The 25,268-nt window shown below is 41.5% G+C and overlaps 1 protein-coding gene across 4 annotated transcripts in view; it reads left to right on the plus strand.

The window, feature by feature from the left end:
- The window catches only part of PKNOX2 (PBX/knotted 1 homeobox 2), a 109,730-nt gene that overhangs the window by 78,003 nt on the left and 6,459 nt on the right, over positions 1–25,268 (plus strand). For all 4 annotated transcript variants that reach the window (XM_071449628.1, XM_071449626.1, XM_071449629.1 and 1 more), the window contains 6 exons: positions 851–959; positions 8,062–8,201; positions 13,194–13,365; positions 16,548–16,736; positions 23,887–24,019; positions 24,095–24,192. In XM_071449628.1, coding sequence (XP_071305729.1) covers positions 876–959; positions 8,062–8,201; positions 13,194–13,365; positions 16,548–16,736; positions 23,887–24,019; positions 24,095–24,192 — 816 coding nt within the window. In that variant the 5' untranslated portion in view covers positions 851–875. The remainder of the gene's footprint in view (positions 1–850; positions 960–8,061; positions 8,202–13,193; positions 13,366–16,547; positions 16,737–23,886; positions 24,020–24,094; positions 24,193–25,268) is intronic.

Below are 25,268 nucleotides of genomic sequence, written 5' to 3' on the forward strand. Positions count from 1 at the left end.
GGTTCACAGGGGAGAGGATACCATGAGCTTCACTGATGGCACTTTCATCTCCAGTGCAGATCCCCCTGCCAGTGACCTGCTTCTCTTCCCCTGCAATGCATTCCTTATCCAAAATCACAAATCTCAAAAACTCATCAAATCACAATAAGGCTCATCAAACCACCTTGAGTTCCTTCCAGGAACTGTGGGCAGAGGGCAGTGTGAGCAATGTCAGCTGTTGTAGTAAACCCTATAGATTTAGGAAAAGCACCATGGAGGATATGAACAATAGGAATGCTGAAACAGCAAAAGAAAATTCCTGTTTTTCTGTCCTCCACCCCCTAACCTACCTCTGTAACCCTATAAGGCAATGTCATGTTAACCCCTTACCCATTGGTCAAGCTTGGATCCTTTCCAACCCTATAAAAGAAGCATACTGTACCCCATTAGGGGAGAAAGAAGAAGAGCAGAGACCCTTCACGGACCTCCCCAAATAAATCCATCTCCGTGGAACAGCCTGCGCCTTCTCCTTCTCCTCTCTCTCCGTCTGCTGCAGCCTCCAGCCCAGGGCACCACTACCTAGCAAGCAGAGCTGAAATCCTGAGAGCTTGCTAATCACTATAGAGCTGATAATCACCATGCTTGCTAGATGGTAGCCCTGCGGCCTTGGCATGAGCGAGCTAGCTTCGGGCACCTGGTCCCTGCCCAGGGACTGAGCTCCTGAGCCCTAGTGCTCTGCTTTATGATAAGGCCAAATAAGAGGCTTTATTAACCTCTCCTTTCTGCCTTTTCTTTTTCCTTCCCTTTCTGTGGGGTTTCTCAGGGCTGGGGAGATCCCTGGTTCTCCAGAGCTGTGTTCTGCTGCCCGCAGGTTCTCCATGTGAGTCCCAAGCAGGATGCACCATGTCTCCCCTGCACCAGCTCTGACCATGATGGCCACCCAGACAGTGCCTCCTCCTCCCTACCAAGACACCCCACAGGTGAGTGTCCTCCAGACCCCCAGCTCCTGCATTCATTGCCTTGATTTCCCAAAGAATGCCCATTACAAAAGATTTCATCCCAGAGAATTCATCTCAGAGACTGGTAGAATTAAAACCTCTTCTGTCAGTGTGCAAGATGGAAAGATTTTGGGTAGAACTATGGGGTTTTCCCATTTTTTGTCTTATGTCTTGTGCTGTGCCAAGGGAAATTTAGGTTGGATGTTAGAAAAATGGTTTTTTACTGAAAGAGTGATAAAGTTCTGGAATGGCTGCCCAGGGAGGTGGTGGAGCCCTCACCCCTGGGTGTGTTTAACAAAGCCTGGATGTGGCACTGGGTGCCAGGGTTGAGTTGAGGTGTTGGGGCTGGGTTGGGCTCCATGATCTTGAAGGTCTCTTCCAACCCAGTGATTCTGTGATTCTCTAAATTCTGTGATTTTGGTGTCTTTGGGTCTTCTTGGAAAGCTGACACGGTGGCATGATTGCAACCAGCAGGTGAATTAGCTGGGAAGATGAAACACTTGGCTAAACCAGGACAGGTTTAGTCATAGGAATGGCCTTTGATTTATTTCCATGGCATTTTTTAATAACCTGTGGCAGGGGAGAAAAAAAGATTTCATCTCCAATGGTGCTCTAAGCAGTCAAATAACTTTTTCAAGCATCGTTATGGAGTCAAGTTATTATAAGAAAAAGAGTTTTTCCAAGAGAAACTCTTCTGGAGCACCCCAGAGGGCTGGACTTGGGAGTTGGGGATGGATTTTGGGGAGGGTCCTGCACCCTGAAGCCTAAACAATGGATTTTGGAGATGGTCCTGCACCTTGAAACCTAAATTTACCCCTAAAAAACCCTGAGATTTTTTTAGGGATAAATTTATATCCCATTTCTGCTTTTCCAGCTACAATGACTGAACAGGGCTGATCTGTATTGTGCACTGAGCCAGCTCCACGTTCAAAGCAGCTTTTTTTTTTTTGTGCTCATGTGGAAGATTTCAAGCTTTTCCTCATTTGCTGCGTTTCTCATCTGCAAGAGCAGAAAAATCTCCCCTCTGAACAAAAAATCCAAACAAAACCAGACAAAAAAACAAAACCAAAAAATCCCACAAAAAAAACCCCCAAAACAAAACAAAACAAAACAAAACAAAAAAAAAAGAAAGAAAAAAGAAAGAAAAAAAGAAAATGAAAAACCCACCAAAAACCTCACCCCCCCGAGCCTGTCCTCTGCAAGCTAAAATAAATAAATTGGCTTTTACACCCCCCCTTGAAGGCACCCGTGTCTCCTTTCTCCTCATTTCCTTCGGTGGGAAAAGGTCACTTCTCCCGAACGACACCTCGGTGGGGTTTTATGGCTCCTCCAACTTCTGTGTCATCATTTACTCGCTTCGCTGCTCTGCCTTGAGTAGGGCTGGGGTTTTTTTTGTGTTTTTTTTTTCCAACTTTTTTTTTTCCCCTTTCTCGCTTACACAGCGGGGAGCCACGGCACCGTTTGAGTCCTAATGGGCAATTTCAGGCACTTTTCAAATAGGCGACATTTTCCCCTGGCATCCTTTGGAGACGTCCCCTCTCCCTTCTCCCTCCCTGTCCCTTCTCTGCCCCCTGTTTGAATACATTGAATTTTGGGGACCCTCAGGAGCTTTGCTGACCAAATCCTCTCTTTTTTTACCTTATCAAGGAGGTTGCTGAAGCGTTTAGTGGGTTTGGAGGAAAAGCTGCAGCCAGGAATTGATATTTTTTTTTTCACTCGTCTGCGACTGCTGTGAACTTTTCACCTGAAAATTTGGGATTTCTAGGGATTGGAAAAGCAAATTGCACAAATTTCTTCTCCCCAGAAGTGGGGAAGAAACGGGGAGGAGTGGATAAATGGAGAAATTATTGATTATCAGAGCTACAATGAGCTCCTCCTCATGGAGGGAAGCACTTTGGGGAGAAAAGTGCTAAAAAAAGGGATTTGGGGAGCTTTGCATTCCTGTTTTACAGCAGAGGCTGTGCAAGCTGTCACCCTCACTGTCAGAAACAGCAAAAATGGAGCAGAAATGATGGAAAAGCTGCCTTTTGGAAGGAAAAAATGCTTCATTAATCCCTGGAATCTGTTAAAGGAGTGGAACATGGAGCATCTTTTACACCAAGCGTGATCTCATTGAGTTCTCTACCTGTTGAAAATTAAAATCTGCATTAAAATCAGTTTTCTGTAATGAATGACGACCAAAAGCTGAGGAAGAGTCTTCAGCCACTTCAATGGCAAAAAGAGGGTTTTTAAAAAATAGGTATTTTTAGCATCAAAAGTGGTAAAAGCAGCTTTGCCCTTCCAAAACAAAAAATAAAAAAATGTTCCTTAGGTGATCAAAAGAGGGACAAAAAAGGGAGGAAGGGGGATTTATTCATTTATTTATTCTAAAAATATATTGAAGAAAAAGTGTTGTTAAAAATTGGGTTAATTTTTCCTAAATTTCAGCACAGAAAGTGATAAAAAGCAACTTCCTCCCAAGTGGTTACAATAGGGACAAAAATTACCAATAAAGAAATAAATAACTCAGTCTAGAAATATATTGGGACAAAAATTTAAAAATCGGATGGAGAAGTTGATTTTTCATATTTTTCAACACAGAAAATGATAAAAGTATCTTTCCTCCTCCCCTCCTCCCCATAAGAAGTGGGGTTTTTTGTGATTATAACAGGGACATATATATTTAAATTTATTTAATTTATTTATTTAAATTTTATCTTTAAATAAATATATATAATATAATAATTATATAATATATATAAAAATATAAATGTATAATTTAAATTTTATATTTACTATATTTAAAATGTATTTTTAAAGATATTTTGAACATAATTTAAATTTTTTCAACATTTTAACATCTCTTTTTTGTATTTTCTACACTTTAAAGCATTTTGGAGTTTTACAAATGTATTTTTTACATTTTTACACATTTTAAATATATTTTTAACATATTTATAAAACATTTTTTGATTTTCACATCTTTGAACATATTTGTAACATTTTAAAACTTTACTTTTCCAATATATTTGTAAACACATTTTGAACATATTTGAAACATATTTTATCAAATTTTTAACAGTTTACATAATTATTGTCACCATTATAATTTTTTCCTTCACTGTTTTTGCTGCTTTTCAAACTTAACTTTTTGTGCTTTTTATTTTCCTTTTTCATTTACCTTTTTTCCCCCCTGTCCAACTATTTTTGGCCGTTTTCCATGGGAAAAAGAAACAAACCAAAACCCACCTGTGTTTTTTTTTTTTATCAAAATTTACAACTTTTACACCCAAATATTTCCTCCTATTTCCCATTTTCCCACTACCAGGAACCTGCTGCCTTTTCCCTCCCCACCTGCTCCCCTAAATTCCATTTTTGGCTCCATTTTTTCCCCTCCTCCCTATTCAGCTGCAAATCCCCCCCATCTCAGCATCCTCTCCCCTCTTTTTCCATACACTTGGAATTATTTTTGACTTATTTTTTGTTCTTTTCTTTAGTCCAAGGTGAGGTAATGGCTTCAGAGCAGCCCCAAAGGAAGCTTTTTTTTTTTGGGTAATAGCTCAATTAGTTGCAGACTTGGCTGGAAATATTCAACTTGGCAGGATGCAAAAAGGGCTTTGGAATCCTGGTAAATAAGTGTGATGATGGGGGGGAAAAAAAAGGGAATAGGTTGGGGGGAAAAAGCCATTTTTTCCCTGCATAAGTGTAATTTTCCATGGAGATAATAGGGAGAAAAAAAGGGGAAAAGGGAAAAAAGATGAAGAGATATTCAGTGATGTGGCTGGATTATCCCAAAATCTGCTGCATTCTAGTTTTAAATGGAAAATGGGGGGGGAAAGGAGAAATCCCAACTGCTGGGATCAGGAGGGGAAGTGGAGCCCAAATTTCACTCATTTCTTGAGCACCAGGGAGGGGACAGAAATTGAACCTGTTGGGAGAGTTGGAAATCAAATAGAGCCAAGTGAATTTGCAGGTGCTGGAGCCCAAGTTTGGAGTTATGAACAATAAAGGAGATTGAAAAGAAGAAAAAAAAAATGGAAAAAAAGCGACAGCAAAAGGTCAGGCAGGAGATATTAAAGGCAAACATTTTAAAAGCAAAAGGTGTCATGATTTTGGTCCAGCTTGGGTTTATGAAGTTTTACATGTTTTTGTATAAATATACATAATATATACATTTACACTAATTAATGACACAATAATTTATGTATATGAACATTTTTATATGTTAACAATCACAAATAAATTTAAAGGTATATTAGAAAAATAAAAAATACATATAAGTCCATTTCTGTATAAATACAGAAATATAAATATATAAATATATCAGACAAATAAATAAAAATATTATTTATATCCAGACACAGACAGGAAGAAATAAATGTATTAGATAAATAAATTAATTATATATATAATGTTTAGCAATTTTATATAATAAATAAATGACATATAAAAGATATAATATATAATTTTTAGATAAATTTAAAATTAAATATAAATTAAAATTAGATATAATAAATTATATATATAATGTTTAGCAAGAACCAGGGCTTCCTTTTGCTCTGTGCCTCGAGGGAAGACTGAACATTTACAGGTAAAAATAGGCAAATACTAATTTTTGCACAAATTTCAGCAGAGAGGCAGGCAAACCAACCACTTTGCAACAATTTTTCACTGGGATTTTAGGCTGAAAATTCACTGGGATTTTAGGCTGGATTTGGGGTGCTGCTGATGCTCTTAAAGATTCATATTTACCTAAAATCATTGCTGGTTTCAAATAAGCAGAATGTTTGTGGTCAGAGTGATTTATTTCACAGCACTACACATCATTCCTGTGATGGGACCATCAGGGCTAAAGTTGGGGGATTTGGGCATGGGCACCAAAAAAATGGGAATTTTTTTGGCTGTCTTCTCACAGCTCTGAGGTGACTCATGCTGGGCTTGGTGAGCTGGAAGAGGCTCCCCTCATTTTGGGATAAAATTGAAAATGACTCTGTCTAGACAGTAATACCTGCTTTGAAAGGGCTCTTGGCAAACCATGGTGCTGCAGCTGATTTAATCTGGGACTTGGGTGAAACGTCCCTGCCTAAATTACCCCACACAATAAAGATGGTGGGAGTTTTTTCCTGTATTTCCCCTGGTGAAAAGTGGGAAAAGTGGGGGAAAATGTGGTGAAAATCGAAACCTTCTCTTTCCAGGCAAAGATAAAATGCCTGGGTGTGTTTTACCTGCCCCACCAGAGCGCTGCATCCTAAACTCTCAAAATCCTGTGCAGAACACTGGGAAACCCCTCAGGAAAGCACAGCAAACCCTGATTGCATTTTATTTTATTTTATTTCACATTGTTTTTCCCCTCTCCTTTATCCCCTGCCCTCCCCAGATGACAGCCACAGCCCAGTAAAGTCTGGAACGCTGCATCCTGAACTCCTCAAATTTCGTGCAGAATGCCACAAAGCCCATCAGGAAAGCACGGCAAACCCTGTTTTTATTTTATTTTATTTTATTTTATTTTATTTTATTTTATTTTATTTTATTTTATTTCACATTCTTTATCCCCTGCCCTCCCCAGATGACAGCCACAGCCCACCAAAGCCCAGAGCACTGCATCCCGAACTCCCAAAATTCTGTGCAGAGCACCGTGAAACCCAGCAGGAAAGCACAACAAATCCCAGTTTTATTTTATTTTATTTTATTTTATTTTATTTTATTTTATTTCAGTTTTATTCTTTTCCCCCCTCTCCTTTATCCCCTGCCCTCCCCAGATGACAGCCATGGCCCACCAAAGCCTAGAGCACTGCATCCCGAACTCCCCAAATCTCGTGCAGAACGCTGTGAAACCCAGCAGGAAAGCTCAACAAACTCTGTTTTTGTTTTTATTTTATTTTATTTTATTTTATTTTATTTTATTTTATTTCACATTCTTTTCCCCCCTCTCCTTTATCCCCTGCCCTCCCCAGATGACAGCCATGGCCCACCAAAGCCTAGAGCACTGCATCCCGAACTCCCCAAATCTCGTGCAGAACGCTGTGAAACCCAGCAGGAAAGCTCAACAAACTCTGTTTTTGTTTTTATTTTATTTTATTTTATTTTATTTTATTTTATTTTATTTCACATTCTTTTCCCCCTCTCCTTTATCCCCTGCCCTCCCCAGATGACAGCCATGGCCCACCAAAGCCCAGAGCATTGCATCCCGAACTGCCCAAATCCTGCGCAGAGCACTGTGAAACCCAGCAGGAAAGCACAACAAATCCTGGTTTTATTTTATTTTATTTTATTTTATTTTATTTTATTTTATTTTATTTTATTTCAATTTTATTCTTTTCCCCCTCTCCTTTATCCCCTGCCCTCCCCAGATGACAGCCAGGGCCCACCAAAGCCCAGAGCATTGCATCCCGAACTCCCAAAATTCTGTGCAGAGCACCGTGAAACCCAGCAGGAAAGCACAACAAATCCTGGTTTTATTTTATTTTATTTTATTTTATTTTATTTTATTTTATTTTATTTTATTTCACATTCTTTTCCCCCTCTCCTTTATTCCCTGCCCTCCCCAGATGACAGCCATGGCCCACCAAAGCCCAGAGCACTGCATCCCGAACTTCCCAAATCCTGCTCAGAGCGCTGTCAAACCCAGCAGGAAAGCACAACAAATCCTGGTTTTATTTTATTTTATTTTATTTTATTTTATTTTATTTTATTTTATTTTATTTTATTTCAATTTTATTCTTTTTCCCCCTCTCCTTTATCCCCTGCCCTCCCCAGATGACAGCCATGGCCCACCAAAGCCCAGAGCATTGCATCCCGAACTTCCCAAATCCTGTGCAGAGCGCTGTGAAACCCAGCAGGAAAGCTCAACAAACTCTGATTTTATTTTATTTTATTTTATTTTATTTTATTTTATTTCACATTATTTTTCCCCCTCTGCTTTATCCCCTGCCCTCCCCAGATGACAGCCAGGGCCCACCAAAGCCCAGAGCACTGCATCCCGAACTCCCCAAATCCTGCGCAGAGCGCTGTCAAACCCAGCAGGAAAGCACAACCAAGCCTGTTTTTATGGTATTTTATTTCACATTTCTTTTCCCCTCTCTCCTTTGTTGCCTGCCCTCCCCAGATGACAGCCACAGCCCAGCAGCCCACCAAAGCCCAGCCCGTGCACCTCACCACGCCGGCGGCGGCCGCCAACGCACCGGTGCCAGCCGCGGGTGGCGACCCCCAGGCGCAGCTGGAGGCCGACAAGAGGGCTGTCTACAGGTGAGGCTAGATAATTGCATTCATTAATGCCTTTTAATTAATGCCTTCGTTGTTGGAATGCATCAATTATTGCATTATTGTGGGTTCTTGCATCAGTTCGCCGATGCATTAATTAATGCATCCGTTGCCGGGTTGGCTGCTTGATGCATTCGTTGTTATTATTATGCATTATTAATCTGCTGTTCTTCTAATGCATTAATTAACACACGGGAAGGGGGGAATTAGCAATTAGCTCCTTTTTAGCAATAATAACTATTGATTGTAATGCCTGGTGATGGAGCTCCTTCGTGGATGTTGTTCTGCAGCATCTCTGCCCCTTCAAAATATTTTAAAAAACCCCCCAAATTTACCTTTTTGGGGAGAAAGCCATGTGACTTAAGGCTGAACAAGGAGTGAAGTCACACATTAACCTGAAATGTGAAGTTCCTGTGTCTGTACAGGATGTGGGCAGTGATGGGCAAGGGATGGGTGGCTCCTCCAGTTCACTTTTTGTCAATTTGGGCATAATAATATATAATATTTTAATATATGCAGTAATGTTATTATATAACTACTGTAAGTACTGTTTTAATTATGTAAATAGTATAATTATATAAGTAATATGTAATTATACAAGTGATATGTGATAATTTACAAATCATAGAGCAATGATGCAAGAGAAACAGTATTCTAATATAATTAGGATTAAAGTTTAAGGTTTAGAATTAACCTATCAATGACCAGGGCTGTGGGGGCTTGTGAACCAAAAAATTGCAGGTTAGACTTGAAGGAAATAAAATATTTGTCCTACAAATATCAAATATTACAAGGCTGAAAGGTCTGAAAAAGTGGATCAAAGTATGGAATAAACTCACTCTTTCCGTGGAAAACTCCAAGAATTATTCACTGCAGGTCTCTCAGTGATGGAAATCATTTCTTCAAAGCAAAAGAAGCCATTTGAGGGCAAAAATACCTTTTTTTGCCCTTCCTTGAGGAGTTCTGCAGCATTTGTGGGATAAAGGGAAGAAAACAAACCCCACCCTTGGATTTTCACAGCCTTAGTTGGAAGGTCAAAGACATGGAACAAACACCTTGTGGGAGGTATTGCCCCAGAAAACTGGGGGGAAATTGTTGTCCAGCCCCATGTGTGCACTTATTGCCCAAACCTGGATGCTTATTTTTGGGTACTAACCAAAACAAACCCACAAATATATTTTATATAAAACAATTATATCCTGCTATATATTTATGTAATACATTATATATATACATAAAATTAACCTTTTTTTGCTGAATATCTCCCTATCCAGTGGTTCAAATGGATGGTGGGTATGTCATTAGGTATCAAATGCACACAAGGATTTTTCTTAGCTCTCCTAGGCCCATTTTCCTTCCCCCCAAAACAATGGATTTTTGTTAATTTTTAATAATTGCACCAAGGCAGAAGGCATTGGCTGTAAGCATCAGTCGATCAAGCTGGAGGGAAATTGCTGGGAAAATGTGATGGGAAATATAAAAACCCATGGACAAGTCACCCTGCCGGGTTTTATGCCCTAGCAGGAGTTTATCACCCGTTAAAAAAATAGAAAAAAGGGGGAAAAAATCCTTCCCCACCCTTGTTGGTGTGGGAGCAGCTTGGCAGGGACTGGTCCAGCAGTGCCACTTCTCAGCTGCAATTTTCTCTCAGCTAAAGTGTTTTCTTGACTTTATGCAACAGTGGGGCTGGGACTTCCCAATGGATTTTGGGCCAGAGAAGATGATGCTCCTGAAAGGAAATGATGCTTAAACCACCCAAGCACCACAAATTGGGTTTTTCCAAGTGGGAAATGCCTGCATTTCTTTGCATTAAGTTTGATGGGAGGCTTTTTGTGGTGTTATTTTTTGTTGTTTGGGGTTTTTTTTTTGTTTTGTTTTGGGTTGTTTGAGGTTTTTTTAGGGGAAAAGGGGTGAAAAAAAATAAAATTCCTGTTGTGATGTGCCCGCTGTGCTGCTGGCTCGGCTGAGGTGGGAAATTAGGCCATTAGAGGAATTCATTCCTCTTTATTAGCCCGTGTCGAATCCTTTTTATTAGTGGCTGCAAACGACCTCTCTCCTGCAGGAAAATGTCAGGGCTGGTTCAGCCCTTTCATTTGGAGGATTCCCTGGCAGAAAAAAAGCCCAACTAAACAAACTCAGGGTTTTTTTTTTCCAAAACTGAAATCAGCAAAAGCAGATTTTTCTACTCCAAAATTCTCCTTTGTACCATAGGGGTGGTTTCTCTGTAACACCCACTGTGGGAAAATCCTCTTGATTCCCCTGTGCATCCTGGATATCCATCCATTCCCTCCACTGCAAATTTCATGGCAAAAAGGGGCTCCAGCTCTTAATTTTTGTGCCACAACCTCCACCTGCCATGGTGGGCTGTCCTTTCCTTTGCATGGTGTGACCACAGAAAGGCTGGAAATGGAGAAAACGTGGTTTGGGTTGGTTTTTTCCCATGCAAAAATGAAAAAAAACCCCAAATTCCACAGTAATTCCACATAAAGCTCATGGCAAACCCCCAAATTCCAGCACTCCTCAAGACTGCCCTCCTTGGTGCCCTCCTTTAACCCATCCCTGGGGGTCTTGGTCCCCTGGTTTCCCCTTGTGTTTGTTTTTCTTTTATTTTTTTAATACAGATATTTTAAATTTTGGGGTTTTTTTGTTAGTTTAACGTTACTTTATTTTGTTTTGTGTTTATTTTATTGTTTTGTTTCATTTAATTTTATCTTTACTTATTGATGGATTTGATCGGATTGGATTCCACTTTGGTTTTTTTATTTTTATTTTATCTTAGGTTTTAAATTTTTTATTCCACTTTATTTTCTGCTGAAAAGCAAACCGTTCTCCCCATGGCCACATTCCTTCCTCCTCCTACTCCCTCCTTTTGGCCAGCCCCAAACCTTCCTGGGAGCCCAGAGCAGCACTGCCCCCATTATCAATACTGAGGAGCACGGGGTGATGCTGGCCTTAATGCAACCCCTCAAAAAAAGGGGCTCAAATTGCTCAGGGGCTGCAACCCCCTTTCCCCCTCCCCAAACCCCCATCTTGGGGGTAATTCCATACCTCTGCTCCTAATTGTTGGAGCAGCTCTGGAAATGGCAGCAGGCACCTGCTGCGGTGCCACCGTTCATAAGTCCCAATAATTCAACTTTCCGCCTGGAATTTGCCTTTCATATCCCTTGGCTAAGCTCCAGCGGGGCGACTGAAATTATGAAATGATTTCCCCCCCTCGCCACTCTCTGCTCCAGCCTCGGTGAATCTTGCATTAAACCAGGATCAGGACAGATTAAACTATAATATGCTGTGGTATTAGCGGCTGCAAATGAAGACTTAGCCAAGGGGTTTAACCCCTTCGCCTGACTCCGACTCAAAGAGGCTGTCAGGAGGTGATTCATAATCATCTTTCGGGCCATCTTTTGGAGATAAAATGGTGGAGCCAATCCCATTGTGCTCGGATAACTGGAGTGCTGTGGGAGGCCATTCCTGCAGGAGCGTTTTGCAGCTCTGCCTGGAAAGACTCCATAAAACATTTTTGATTTGAATTTGCACAGCTGGAGGGGCTCATTGAGGCTTGCCCTAAGCCGTGGTCTTCACCCCTGTATTGTCCATGCGCTTTGGTGCTCTTTGTGTATTTGCATCAACTTGGCATCATCATTGGAGAGATTTGGATTTCAAGGAGAACTATAAATCTTTGTTTTCAAGATGATCTCATGGTAAGAAAGAAGTGGTATTTGACCCATCTTTGTGGACTTGTCAGAGGTACAAAGAGACCTCTTGGTGGGGGAGCAACCCATAACAAGGTTGGTCCATAGGATGCTGCAGGCAGATAGAAGTGCCAGTCCATCATCTCCAACCAAAAGAGACATTTTGAGGTGAAATATTACCATCCATGAGCAGGTGCTGATGTCCATCCTTGAAAGGAAAAGCCACTTGGACAGCAGATGGTTCCAGGACATCTTGGCTATGTCCAAGACTTAACCTGTTTGCCTATTTAGGAAACACTAACTTTGTTGCAATGATGGAAAACACCAAGATATTGGAACAAGCCTGATGGAGGAGATACTGAATTTTACAATTTTTAAGCTGGTTTTTTTGTTGCTGAAGGAGATCTAGAGGGACCACTTCCAGTGTGACTTGGGAGTGAGGTTTGCACCAACAGGTTCATACAGACTGGGAGGGAACGGATGGATGGATGGATGGATGGATGGATGGATGGATGGATGGATGATGGATGGATGATTGGATGGATGGATGGATGGATGATGGATGGATGATGGATGATGGATGGATGGATGGATGGATGGATGGATGATGGATGGATGGATGGATGGATGGATGGATGGATGGATGGATGATGGATGGATGAGGGATGGATGATGGATGATGGATGGATGGATGATGGATGTATGGATGATGGATGGATGGATGGATGGATGGATGGGGGATGGATGGATGGATGGATGATGGATGGATGGATGGATGGATGGATGGATGGATGGATGATGGATGGAGGGATGGATGATGGATGGATGGATGGATGGATGATGGATGGATGGATGATGGATGGATGGATGGATGGATGGATGGATGGATGATGGATGGATGGATGATGGATGGATGGTGGATGGATGGTGGATGGATGGATGGATGGATGATGGATGGATGGATGGATGATGGATGGATGGATGGATGGATGGATGGATGGATGGATGATGGATGGATGGATGGATGGATGGATGGATGGATGATGGATGGATGGATGGATGGTGGATGGATGGATGATGGATGGATGGATGGATGGATGGATGAGGGATGGATGGATGGTGGATGGATGGATGGATGGATGGATGGATGGATGGATGGATGAGGGATGGATGGATGGTGGATGGATGGATGGATGGATGGATGGATGGATGGATGGATGGATGGGTAAAGATGGACATGGGACCTAAACCAGTGGGAGTTATGGGTGCTCTCCTTTGTCCTCTGCAGGCACCCTCTGTTCCCGCTGCTGACGCTGCTCTTTGAGAAGTGTGAGCAGGCCACGCAGGGCTCGGAGTGCATCACCTCAGCCAGCTTCGATGTCGACATCGAGAACTTTGTCCACCAGCAGGAGCAGGAACACAAGCCCTTCTTCAGCGACGACCCCGAGCTGGACAACCTGGTATAGGCGGCTGGGGCTTGGCAGATGATTTCTGGGGGGTGTTGAAAAGGTAGGGGGTGAGGAACAAATGAAGATTTACAGCCATGTCTCTGGGCTCTGTAGTGCTGGTCATCTTGGCAAGGTTTTCCACAGAAGGACCTTCTCCAGGACCTTCTTTGAGACATTTTCCAGAAGATCCCCTGTAAGAACAAGCCCCCTGTCCCTTTTTGTCCCACACAACCTCCATGGGGTCAATGAGGTTCCTGAAAACAGCTGAGGTTGCTGGTTGGTTTGTGCCCCAAAACTTGCAGTCTCTGTAGGAATTACTGCTCCTCAGTGCAACGTGCACAAGTGTCAGCAAGCTCGTCTGCCACCATCTGGTTTGAAGTGTCATGGCCAGCTCATGTCCTAGAAGCAGGGCAGAATGATAACTTTTTCCATAAGGTCATGGATCACAACACTTTGGAACACTTGAAGCCATTTTGGTGAACTCCCTGCTGCAGCAATTCAAATTTCCTACTGCATCCATTGCTGCTGGATGGTGCCTCAGAAGACTCTGCTTTGGATTTCTCTTGTGAGGACCTCAGGAAATATCCTCAAATCCTGTCATTTTGTCCAGGAAAGCCTCCACACATGGTCTCCATGGCAAACGTGGGTAGACAAGTTTGTGGCACCGTCCTGATGCTCCACAAATGGATTTTCAAGGTCTGAGAGGGAATTCTGTGCACCTCTGATGGTGCAAACAGCCAAACACCTCCCCTGAGGGATTGTGTGTCACCTGGGACTTGTAGCAGAGGGATTTCCATCCCAAAAAAAGAAGCAAAATCAGGCAATTCACAGGCTTTTTCCAAGTATTGCAGATATCAAGGAGGTGATTTTGAATGATCACATATCACAAAGGGAAGAACTAGCAAAACTTATCTAGGTGCAAGACCTACTGTTTTTTAAAAAAAGCAAGAGAAGATTTGAACATGAAGTAAAATCCCACATCCCAACTTTAACTTGTGGAGAAGAGTTTTTTAACATCCCTAAAACAAGAGTCTGCAGAATGCCCTCCAAAAAATTTGGAGGCCAGGCAAAGCCCCCCTTTTACGTATTGCTAAACTCATTTTGCAATAACTTGTAGTCAAGAACAGAAATTGCTCTGGGACAAGCAATCAAAAAAAAACCAAGCAACTCACAAGAACCCAATAACCTAAACAATGTTTGGGATTATTTCAGTTTTTGGACTAAACAAATGCTGAGGTGCATCAACAAACCCCCATTGCATTAAAATGCATAAAAATGGGTGTAAGGGTCTAGCAGGAGGAGAGAAATGGAGCCAGATGAAGGAAAAAGAATCTAAAATTTGAGGAAAGGAAAACCTATTTCTGTACATATAAAGATGAAACATCACCAGCAAATAGTCAGTGCAGGAAATGTATCCACACCAGCTATTTTCAGGTTTTGTGTGGTTTCTAAAAAAAAAACCCACATCACACCAATCGTGGTTTTTAGGCATATTCTGAAGCAGCTCTTGCTGCCAAGGTGACCATGGGCAGTTGGATTGATCCCACTGATGCCATGTATGACCTTACAGACTTGATACATTCACATTCATATATTTCTCTATCTGTTGCTGTGTCATTCTATGTGTCTGTATCTCTGTTTATCTGGGTTTGCCCTGGTTCTAGTACATAGCTGGGTGTGTATTTTCTATCCAATGCCCAGAACTCCACCAAAAAGGAGGAGCCATGCACCTCAGTGTGGGTAACCTGCATCAGGACAGAGGAGATGGTTGATTTGATGCTGCAGAAGCACATTCCTGTTGGTGGGAGGGAATTTTGAGTTAAAAAGACTTGCAGTGCTCAAAACTCAACATTTCAACCTGGACACTTTTCCTCTATTTACATTTTCCTTATTTTGGTTGTTGTTATTTTCTGGGTTTTGTTTTTCCTTTTTTTTTTAACACCACCCATTTGCCAGAAATTGGTGATGGCACAGCAGGGCTGAAAAGGCCAGTGGCATTAGCTATCATTAGAATAAGAGTCATGTATTCCTCGCTGCCAAGATGCACATAATTAGAAATTAGAAAAAGGTCAGATCTCACCATTATCAACTCAATCAGCTGCCGAGTGCCACACAGTCAATTAATTCAGCATCTGTATTTTTTACAACCCCGCGCACGTACGCCGTTGGACTGTAACTCTTTATCCGGACAGATATACGACGCAGCGGAGCAGGGACATAAAATGAGACCCTAAGCAAATGAGCTGAGATAATTGAGAGATTTATTTTTTTACATATATGTGTCAGGTCTTCTTGCCTTTGCCCTTGAATATTGACTTTCATGGCCGGTGAGCCCTGGGAGGATGCGGAAATCCTGGGCACGACACCTCCACCTTGTGCTTTGCCTGTGTCAACTGCTGAGGAGGGGAAAATAAAAAGAAAAAAAAAAAAGGAAAAAACAATAAAGGAAGCTAAATAAAAGATTTTTCCAGCCTCAACCCATCATCCCTGTTGTTCACCAACCAAAAATTCACTTTCTCTGTCGTGGAGCTGCCACAGGAGTTTGGCCCTGGATTTTTCAGGATGTTTCCCAACCATGGCAACTTGCAGTTTGTAAAGATGACCACTAAAATTTGCAAGTTAAAAACACTCTTTGAAATGCAAAGACGCTTTGTTACATAAAACCGGATTTATTGCCCCGGAGTGAATAGCTGAAATTTTATATATTATGCAAGATTTCAAACAGCGGCTGTAAAACTTAAGGTTTCAGCTCGGCGAGAGGAATGTTTTATGTGTAAATTTTTTAAGGTTTATGGGGTACGTTTTAATGAGGCCCAGGCTTTGCACCAGCAACAGCTCACGGCTGAGTTGCAGCCCCGTAATCTTGTTAGAAGAAGTGGTCTCCAGAGAATAACCAAACGCTTTTCAACAACGAGGAGATTGGCTTGTACTCTTTTTTTGGGGCATGGGGAGCAATTCCCATGAAGGCAGTGGTGAATTTGGTGAATTTTTTCCTCTTGGATCTCGTCTGATTGATGGGCAAGGAAAAGGAATGCAGACATGCAGAGGGATGGGCTCTGGGATGGGTTTTGGGCAAGAATCTTCATTTCTTGTGCATGTTGAGAAAGGAAATGAATTTCATTCTGCTGTAGGGGATCAGTTCTACATTAGATTTTGGGGGAGAATATTGATTTTACCTTTGTGCCCTTGTGCAGATGGTGAAGGCCATCCAGGTGCTGCGCATCCACCTCCTGGAGCTGGAGAAGGTCAATGAGTTGTGCAAGGACTTCTGCAACCGTTACATCACCTGCCTCAAAACCAAGATGCACAGTGACAACCTACTCAGGAACGACCTGGGGGGGCCCTACTCCCCCAACCCCTCCTCCATCAGCCTCCACCCCCAGGTAATGCCTTGAAATTCCTCTCCAATAACCATTGTTGCACTTTGGCCAACGGGGAGTTGCCAACAAGGTTTCAGACTTGCTCTACAAGAGCTGTGGCCTCCTGAAAAATTGATCCCCAAGAATTAAAAAAAAAATCCCGTGCCTTGCTCATAGAGTGCAATAAATGATGTTGTGGTGACTTTTTTCCCTTTATTTTGAATTTTTTAAGTCCTTTTTTGCATGTGTTGGCAGAGCTGCAACCCCAATGTTTGTGGCTCTGCAAGAGACTCCTAAACTCTAATGTTGCAGCAATTAAATGTGAGGGCAAGGGAGCTGTGCAAGTGTGTGGGAATAGAAACAAGAAAGTTGCATTTTTTAATGAAAAAAATTGTTGTTGGCAGGAAGGAGAGAAACATCAGGATTTTCTCTACTGTTTCTCTCTCACTTTTTGTTTTAAGGCAGCTCAAAGGATTTTTGGGTCTCAGGTAACTCTTTCTGGCTTCGCTGCTCCTTTTTGTGTCTCAGCAGATCTTGCAGTTCTCCCCCAGCATGATCAACATTCCCTTTGCTTCTTCTTTTGCGTAATTTGGATTTTAGCTGGGAGAAGAAGACAATTGGTGCCTCAAGGATAGTGGAAGAGTACAAGGAAATGCCTGAGAACTGCAGAAATATCACCTGAAATAGCCAAAAGAAGTTGAACCTTGGTGGCTTTTGGGGCAAAATAAGGGATTGTAACTCAATATTCAGGAAAGAAGCTGCCCATGGGCTGGGGTTTTCATGTGCATCTGCAGTGCAGGGAATAAATCTTGGCTGCTTGCATCCCAAAAATCTTGATGCTAGATTGTGTTTCCCTAGGGCATTTCCCTCTCTCAGGCAATTGGCTTTTGGGGTAAAAAAGTAGAATTTAGGGTTGTGCAATCCCACCAGAAATAACTGCAGTGAACCCAAAATAACCCAGGCAGCTCCTGGAGCTCTCCCTAAAAAGGAGGCAGGTGGTGGGGCCTTCTTAGGGCTTTTGGGGCATTTTTAAGGTGGTGGAAAGGAAAATAATATCATTTTTCAGCAGCTCAGCTCCAGGTGCTGCAGAGTCTGAAGCTCCCAACATGATGAGGGAAAAGCCCCCCAGAAAAGTTCAGTTTTTTATTTAGGTTCCCTGAAAGCACCAAACCACTTAATCATTGATCTAAGAAACCCCATCCTCACTCTATATTCTAATAATCTCTAGAAATAGACTTATTATCCCTTCGCTGCTTTATGGAAGCATTCCTTATGATCAAAATTAGCAAGACACTTGCATAAAAGAGAACAATAATTGCTCAACGAGCATCTCGTTTGTAATTTATTAGTTTCTATTATTGTGCATTGCCATGGCAACAGCTCACATCCTGGGTGATGAGAGAGATGTTAGATATGAGCCGACAAAGCTCCCGGTCCCAGCAAATGGAGATGCACGTTTTTTATCAGTAATTTTCATGAAAATAATAAGTGAGGGAGTTAATGAGATGGAAAGCCGTCCTGTGGCTATTGTGAATTTTCCCCCCCTCCTTCCTTTTTTTTTTTTTTTTTTTTTAAGTGTTGATCTAATTAGAATGCATCGGTCAGGAAAAGTAATGAGGATTTAGTGTCTCACAAAGAGGTGGGGATCATATCAGAAAATTAGCACAAGTCTTTGGAAAATAATCAGGCCCATGGAGAGGCACCAAGAGCTTCTGATTCCTGGAAACCCAGAGCTGCTGCCATTTCCCTTCTGGGCCAGACTTGAAAGTTGAGGAATTCAAGTGAGGATTTGGAGGCAGTTGTGAAAGAAATGGGAACACACCCAGGAAAGACCCAACTGGAGGGGAAATGTTGGCTCAGCCCTGAGGGATTTTCAGCAGGTGGAGCTGAAATATTCACAGAGATGGCCCATGATGGAGTCACCATCTCATCTGGTCATGGGATAAGGATGACAGAGCAGTGACAACACAAAGGCAAATATTTTCCAACTACACCATGCCAAGTGCTTGAGTGCTTCAACTCATTGAGTCTACTTGAGTCAGCATGGATAAAAAAGGGTGGAAATGCTCCATATCCATCAGTTGAGTTTAGAGGCTAAGGATGCTCCAGAGAGCTGAAAAATCATGGGATTGTTTAAAAATGGCAAGTGGGATCATTTCTCTAATTTTCAGCCTGTTGGTTTCATGCTGAGGGGAGGTGCAAGAGCAAATAGGCCATTAATTCAGGATTTAAAAAAAAAAATCTAAATAATGAAATGTAATTAGTATCAACGAAGGAGGTGTCCCAGCAAATAGGTTTTCTTAGGGTTTGGAAAGAACATCAATCATTTTGTGTTGAGATACACCAAGTTTGTCATGAAAGTGAAATATTTCAGGTTTTGGATAAGTTTTTTACCACAGGACATGTTAAAAAAATTATGGGCACACAATAACAAGGATATCAACCAAAACTGGGAAAACAATGTCTGGACCTGTCAAAATGTCACCTCAATGGTGAATTTGGTGAATCTGTTGGATTTCCCTGGTGGATCCAAAAAGGATGGTCCTTTGCCTGCTGCTATTTCTGCTTTCTAAGATGGAAAATGCAAGAATTTTTGGAGGTGCAAAATGTCTGAGATGATGGGAAGATGAGAGAACACCCAGACAAGGTGTTTTGACTGTTGCTGAAATCTTCTTATGTTGCCAGATGATTCCTGGTTTTGGCCAAGTTTGGGTGACGAGTCTGGAGCTTTCCCATGTGATGAGTCTTCCCTGAACTTTCATTACCAAAGATTTTTGTACCCTTTTTTCTCCATTGCTTCCTCATTTTGTGCTTTGCTTTGTCTTGTGATTGGATCATTTCCTCTTTGTCCTGCAAGTCCACCAAGCAATCAATTCCTCTTCTATTTTTGTTGGTTGATTTTCACTTGGCTTCATTCTTCTACCTCAAGTCCTCATTGGGCCCTTTTTAGCCTACTCCCTTTATTTAATGAGTATTTTTGAGCTGTTTCTGACCAGGATGGGAGGGGGGAGGTCCTTCTTTTGTGGAAGAAGGAGGAAACCAATTTAAATCAATGTTTAATTTCAATTTTCCTTTGACATCAAAGGTGTCCTCACTGTTCTCCACTTGCAAGAAAAAAACAGTTGCAAAACCAATCACATTGGGAAGCACAGTGCTGCCAGGGACATTTAAATGGAATCCAATTTTGGTTTTTCCAGCTCTCATTTCACATTGGCAATGCTTGAATGGGCATTTTCAGGACAGCATTTCTTCTTCTCAGATTAGTTCTCCACAGAATTGTATTTTGGTGTGGGTTGGAGGAGACCCTAAAGCCCAACACCCTGACAAGGGCAGGGACCCTTCCACTGGCCCAAGCTGCTGTGGCTGGGGTGGACAGTTGCTTTGGTGGGACTCAGTGCAGTTCTTCTCTATATAGATCTTAATTTATCCAAGTTTGCCCTGAGAGCAGCCCTGCATTCCTCTTTATTTAAAGCCAGCTTTTTTCTCATCTCCATGCACACATCCCTTCACAAAGGAGCCTTATGAATTATCTTGCATGCCTTTGAGTTTGGCCATCTCTTTCTTGGCAAACCCATGGGTTTCTTTTTTTTTTTCTCCATCTAATTCCAAATATCCCCCAGCACAAGTAATATTCAGAGATTCAGATTTAGGATGAGACAGATTTTGACACGTGGTGTACCACCCACAAATGAATGTCTGTGTCACAAAGCACAAGGACAAGGACAGCAGCTCAAGTAGCACTGAATTTTAGCACGTTCTTACAATCTGGCACTTGGACATTTTCCTTATTGTAAGAAAGGGCTTTTTTTGTGTCATGTCCCAGATATTTTTCTTCATTGAAGTGACTTTTAATTCAGAGAAATCTTGTTTTGCTGTTGATCAGGGCTGAGATGTGGGTCTGCAGAGACACCTAGTGATGCATTTGTTTCCACACTCAGATTTCAAAATTGCCAAAAGCATTTCAACTGGAGGGTGCTGCAGCACCAGCACAGGGTGCCCAGAGCAGCTGGGGCTGCCCCTGGATCCCTGGAATGCCCAAGGCCAGGCTGGACAGGGCTGGGAGCAGCCTGGGACAGTGGAAGATGTCCCTGCCCATGGCAGGGGGTGGAGCAGGATGAGCTTTAAGGTCCCTTCCAACCCAAACCATTCTGTGATTCCATTGACTTCCTTGAGTCTCAAAATATAAAATATATAAAATATTTTCCACTGCAGAACAGAACAGCCTAACAGAATTTGGCTGACATTTGCAATCTGAGGCAATTGGTATGCAAAATATATTTTTTAAAATCTTCTTGGAGATATCTCTCTATATTTATTTGAAGGTGGAGCCTCCACTTCCATTGGGTCACTTTGGTTTCACCAAAGTTCTGTTGCAGAAAGAACATTAATTCCTTTAATAGCTCTTTCTAATAATTACCAATATTCTGCCTTTTTGGACACCAGTGAGATGGTGTTGGGAGAGTTTTCCTCTACACCACAAAAACAATGGCAATTTTTATCATCACAAAATACTGTTGAAAATGGCTTTGACCACTATATCTGGAAACAGCAATTTCTTATTCCCATTTTCTGATATTCCAAATTGCTTTTTCCCAACACACTTCCAAAAATGGTGTTCTGGATGCCCTTCTTTAGGAAGAATCCTGGAAAAACAAGGCAGGGGAGGAAAACTAGAGCTCTTCAAGCTGCTCCAAACTTTGGTTGCACCTGCAAATATCCAGCTGCTTTTTGGTGTTCTCCTGGACTACATTTGGTTTTTTATGAATATTTCCACCGTGTTCATCAGCTGGATCCTTTGTCAGGGCCAAATCCAAGAGTGTGCAGAAGAGACTGATTTTTGCTCTCTATATCCTGAGAGATATTCATTTCTCAAACTGAAAACTACATCCCCCAGAAGACTGGAGGTGGGGAAGGAATACTAAAAAAAAGTCCAAGTATTTGACAGTCCTATTTGCATTTTTAAAATTAATTCAGCTGTGGAAAGGAATGTCTGGGAATCGAATGAAAAATTCACAGCAATTGCAGCAAAATTTCCAGATAAGAAAAATAACAGAAGTAACTTTTGGCAGAGGCATTGGGTCCAACATTTTGGAAATGGCATCACAGGAGGGGAAAGTGCCACGAGGGGGTTTTAACAGCAAAAGCCTGACATTTATTGAGAAGATGGCACAGGCAAAGTGATGGTGATTGGTGGGGGAAAAGTTACATAATGTGATGGGGAGAAGGGGAAAAAGGAACAGAGCTCAGGTTCCCCCTCCCAGCAATGGGAAATGCATTGAAGGGGACACAGAGCACCCCAACTCCCCAGGGGACAGCACAGCCAGGTCTGATGTGACATGGGTGGGTTTGGTGCATTCAGAGTCCATCTCTGGAGAAAGGGAGCTGCAGCCTTCCCCACCCTGAGCACATTTCCTTGGTTGGCTTTTCCAGTATCATTGCACATTACTAATCCAGGGAAGTTCTCTTTCCTTAGCCCAAATGATAGGATTCTTGAAGAAATGCATCAAAATGGAGGGAAAATGAATTAAAAGGTGAATAAAATCCTCGTTGTTGACATTATGTTCAACACTTGAGAACTAGCTGGACACCAGGGAAGTGGTGCAAAATGGGAAAGTCAGCAGTAAAACTGCACAAAAAAAGTGCAGTTTTATTTCTATTCCACTTAGGTGAATTATAGACATGTAGTTGTCTTTGGTTTATTTTAAAATGATCATTTAATCAATATTACCAATATTATTTGCAAAATTCTGCCCATGTGGAAGCTTGGAGTACATTGCCCTGTATTCCCCTGTAGCCTCAATTGTGGCACTCCTCCCTTCCCAAAATGTCACATTAAATACTCAAATAGTCATTTAAATATCAAAATAAATAATCAAATAATCATCACATTTGGGGTCTTTTGGTGGTTGCTCCAGAGATGGACCTTAAAGTAAAATTACAGCTTTTGACTCAAAAAAATTGCCCATTTTTGCAAGAAATTAGCTTAAAGCTTCAAGAAATGATATCAATGGGGTCATATTATTATTAACTTCATTATTTTACTCTAAGGTAAACTGTGGTGCTCAGCCTGAATTTTAGCAAAGGTTGCATCACCCAGTCCCAGTCAAAGCACCAAAAAAAGAGAAATGTTAAGAAAGAAAAAGATAAAATAAATTCCTTTTGGTCCCTCATGATCTTTTTATTTCCTTTCATATTTTTTTATGGAGAAGAATGACTGTACAAAGGAAACAAGTTTGGTGGAGATGCTAAATGGGGGCTTTGCAGAGCATAAACCTTTATTTTTCCATCTTTTTATTTGCACTTGCAACAAACTGAAAAATCCCATTTCCTGCCACTTTTCCCCATCGAACCATCAATAAAAATAAAAAAAAAAAATTAGAGGGGAACAAAAAAGGAAACTTTCAGGCTGAAATGGGTGTGTTTGGTGTTTTGTTTTGTGCAGGAGATGCTGCAGAAAACAATTTCCTGACATTTTTTCGTGTCGAACCACCAAAATAAAAAAAACCCAAAAAAACCCAAAAAAATAAATTTGGGGTGGGACAACAAATGAAACTTTCAGGCTGCAATTCAATTGAGTGTTTGGTGTTTTGTTTTGTGCAGGAGATGCTGCAGAAAAAAAATTCCTGCCATTTTTCCTGTTGAACCACCAAAATAAATAAAAAAAAATTTAGGGGGGACAACAAATGAAACTTTCAGGCTGAAATGGGTGTGTTTGGTGTTTTGTTTTGTGCAGGAGATGCTGCAGAAAACAATTTCCTGACATTTTTTCCTGTCGAACCACCAAAATAAAAAAAAACCAAAAAAACCCAAAAAAATAAATTTGGGGTGGGACAACAAATGAAACTTTCAGGCTGCAATTCAATTGACCTGTTTGGTGTTTTGTTTTGTGCAGGAGATGCTGCAGAAAACAATTTCCTGCCATTTTTCCCGTCCAACCACCAAAATTAAAAAAAATAAAAAAAAATTAGGGGGGGACAACAAATGAAACTTTCAGGCTGCAATTCAATTGAGTGTTTGGTGTTTTGTTTTGTGCAGGAGATGCTGCAGAAAACAATTTCCTGCCATTTTTCCCGTTGAACCACCAAAATAAATAAAAAATAAATTTGGGGTGGGACAACAAATGAAACTTTCAGGCTGCAATTCAATTGAGTGTTTGGTGTTTTGTTTCGTGCAGGAGATGCTGCAGAGCTCCCCAGCAGCGCTGCCGCCGGCCTCCAACCCCCCTGCGGGCATCGTGGTGCCCGCGGCCACTCTGCCCCCTGGCAACCTGGCCATGGGCACCGGCAGCAGCTCGCCCGCCGTGCCAGGTATGCAGAGCAGGGCAGGTGTGGGCAGGGCCACTCTGGGGGTTTGGGTACCCCCACACGTGTTTTTTGCCATAGGTGGAGCCTTGTACCAGCCCGTGACCATGGTGACGTCGCAGGGCCAGGTGCTCGCCCAGGCCATCACCCCTGGTGCCCTGCAGATCCCCAATGCCCAGGTAAGGCCTTGCCAGCTCCAGGCTGGCACTGCAGCAGGCAGAACCCCCCCATTTCTCCATAAATTCAATCCTTGGAGGGTCTTAAATTTTTAATTAGCAAGAAACGTTGATTAAACCCATCTGCCAGGTGCCTTTGGGGTGCCTAACAAATTATAGCAATGAGCTAAGAAGTTATAACAGTGCTTATATTATTGTTATAAAATATTACAACATATAATAATAATGTACATAATATTATTTAGTGCAATATATAACATGTAACAATAGCTGTTATTTGTAAAGTATGATAGAACATGGTATTTTATTCTGTATGCTTTATTATATGTGTATATATATACATATATACTGTGCACTGTACATATTGCATATTCTGTACTCTATATTAATAATTATATATAGGATAGGATATTAGATAGATAGATAGATAGATAGATGGATAGATAGATGGATAGATATTATGGATGATATTGCTGATATTATTGCTGATATCTATCTATAAATCTATCTATAAATCTATCTATAAATCTATCTATATATCTATATATCTATATATCTACATATCTATTATCTAATCTATCTATCTATCTATCTATAAAAATAGATATTATTGCTGATATATTATAGATCTGGGATCCCTGGCATTGCCTGTCCAGCACAGCAGTCATGGCACTTGTGGGGAAGGCTCATTTTTAGGTCTTCCTTTCTGGTTTTATTCCTTTTTTTTTTTTTTTTTCCTGACATTGCAATGAGTTATGCAATGATCCCTGCATTCTTGCAGTGAGACAATGATTTGGAGCAGAGCTGGATTTATTAGCACAGCTTGTCCATGAGCTCTTCCCAACCCCAGGAATTTGGAAAAAAAACAAAACAAACCTTCAATTTCTGTAATGCTGCTTCCTGGGGGACAGAGCAGCAGAAATTCACCCCCATTATTCCTGAAATGCCCCATTTTAATTGCAGGAGCCTCTTATCAAACAATCAATAAACAGCATTTTGAAAAGAGGTGCCACCTCCCTGGCAGGTTTTTTTTTTTTTTTTTTGCCTGTGCAATGCTTAAAAATTCTCTTTCTATAATA

Source organism: Agelaius tricolor, unplaced genomic scaffold (assembly GCF_023055355.1).
Source record: "Agelaius tricolor isolate 1412-34295 unplaced genomic scaffold, bAgeTri1.0.p SCAF_29, whole genome shotgun sequence".
Lineage (NCBI taxonomy): Eukaryota > Metazoa > Chordata > Aves > Passeriformes > Icteridae > Agelaius > Agelaius tricolor.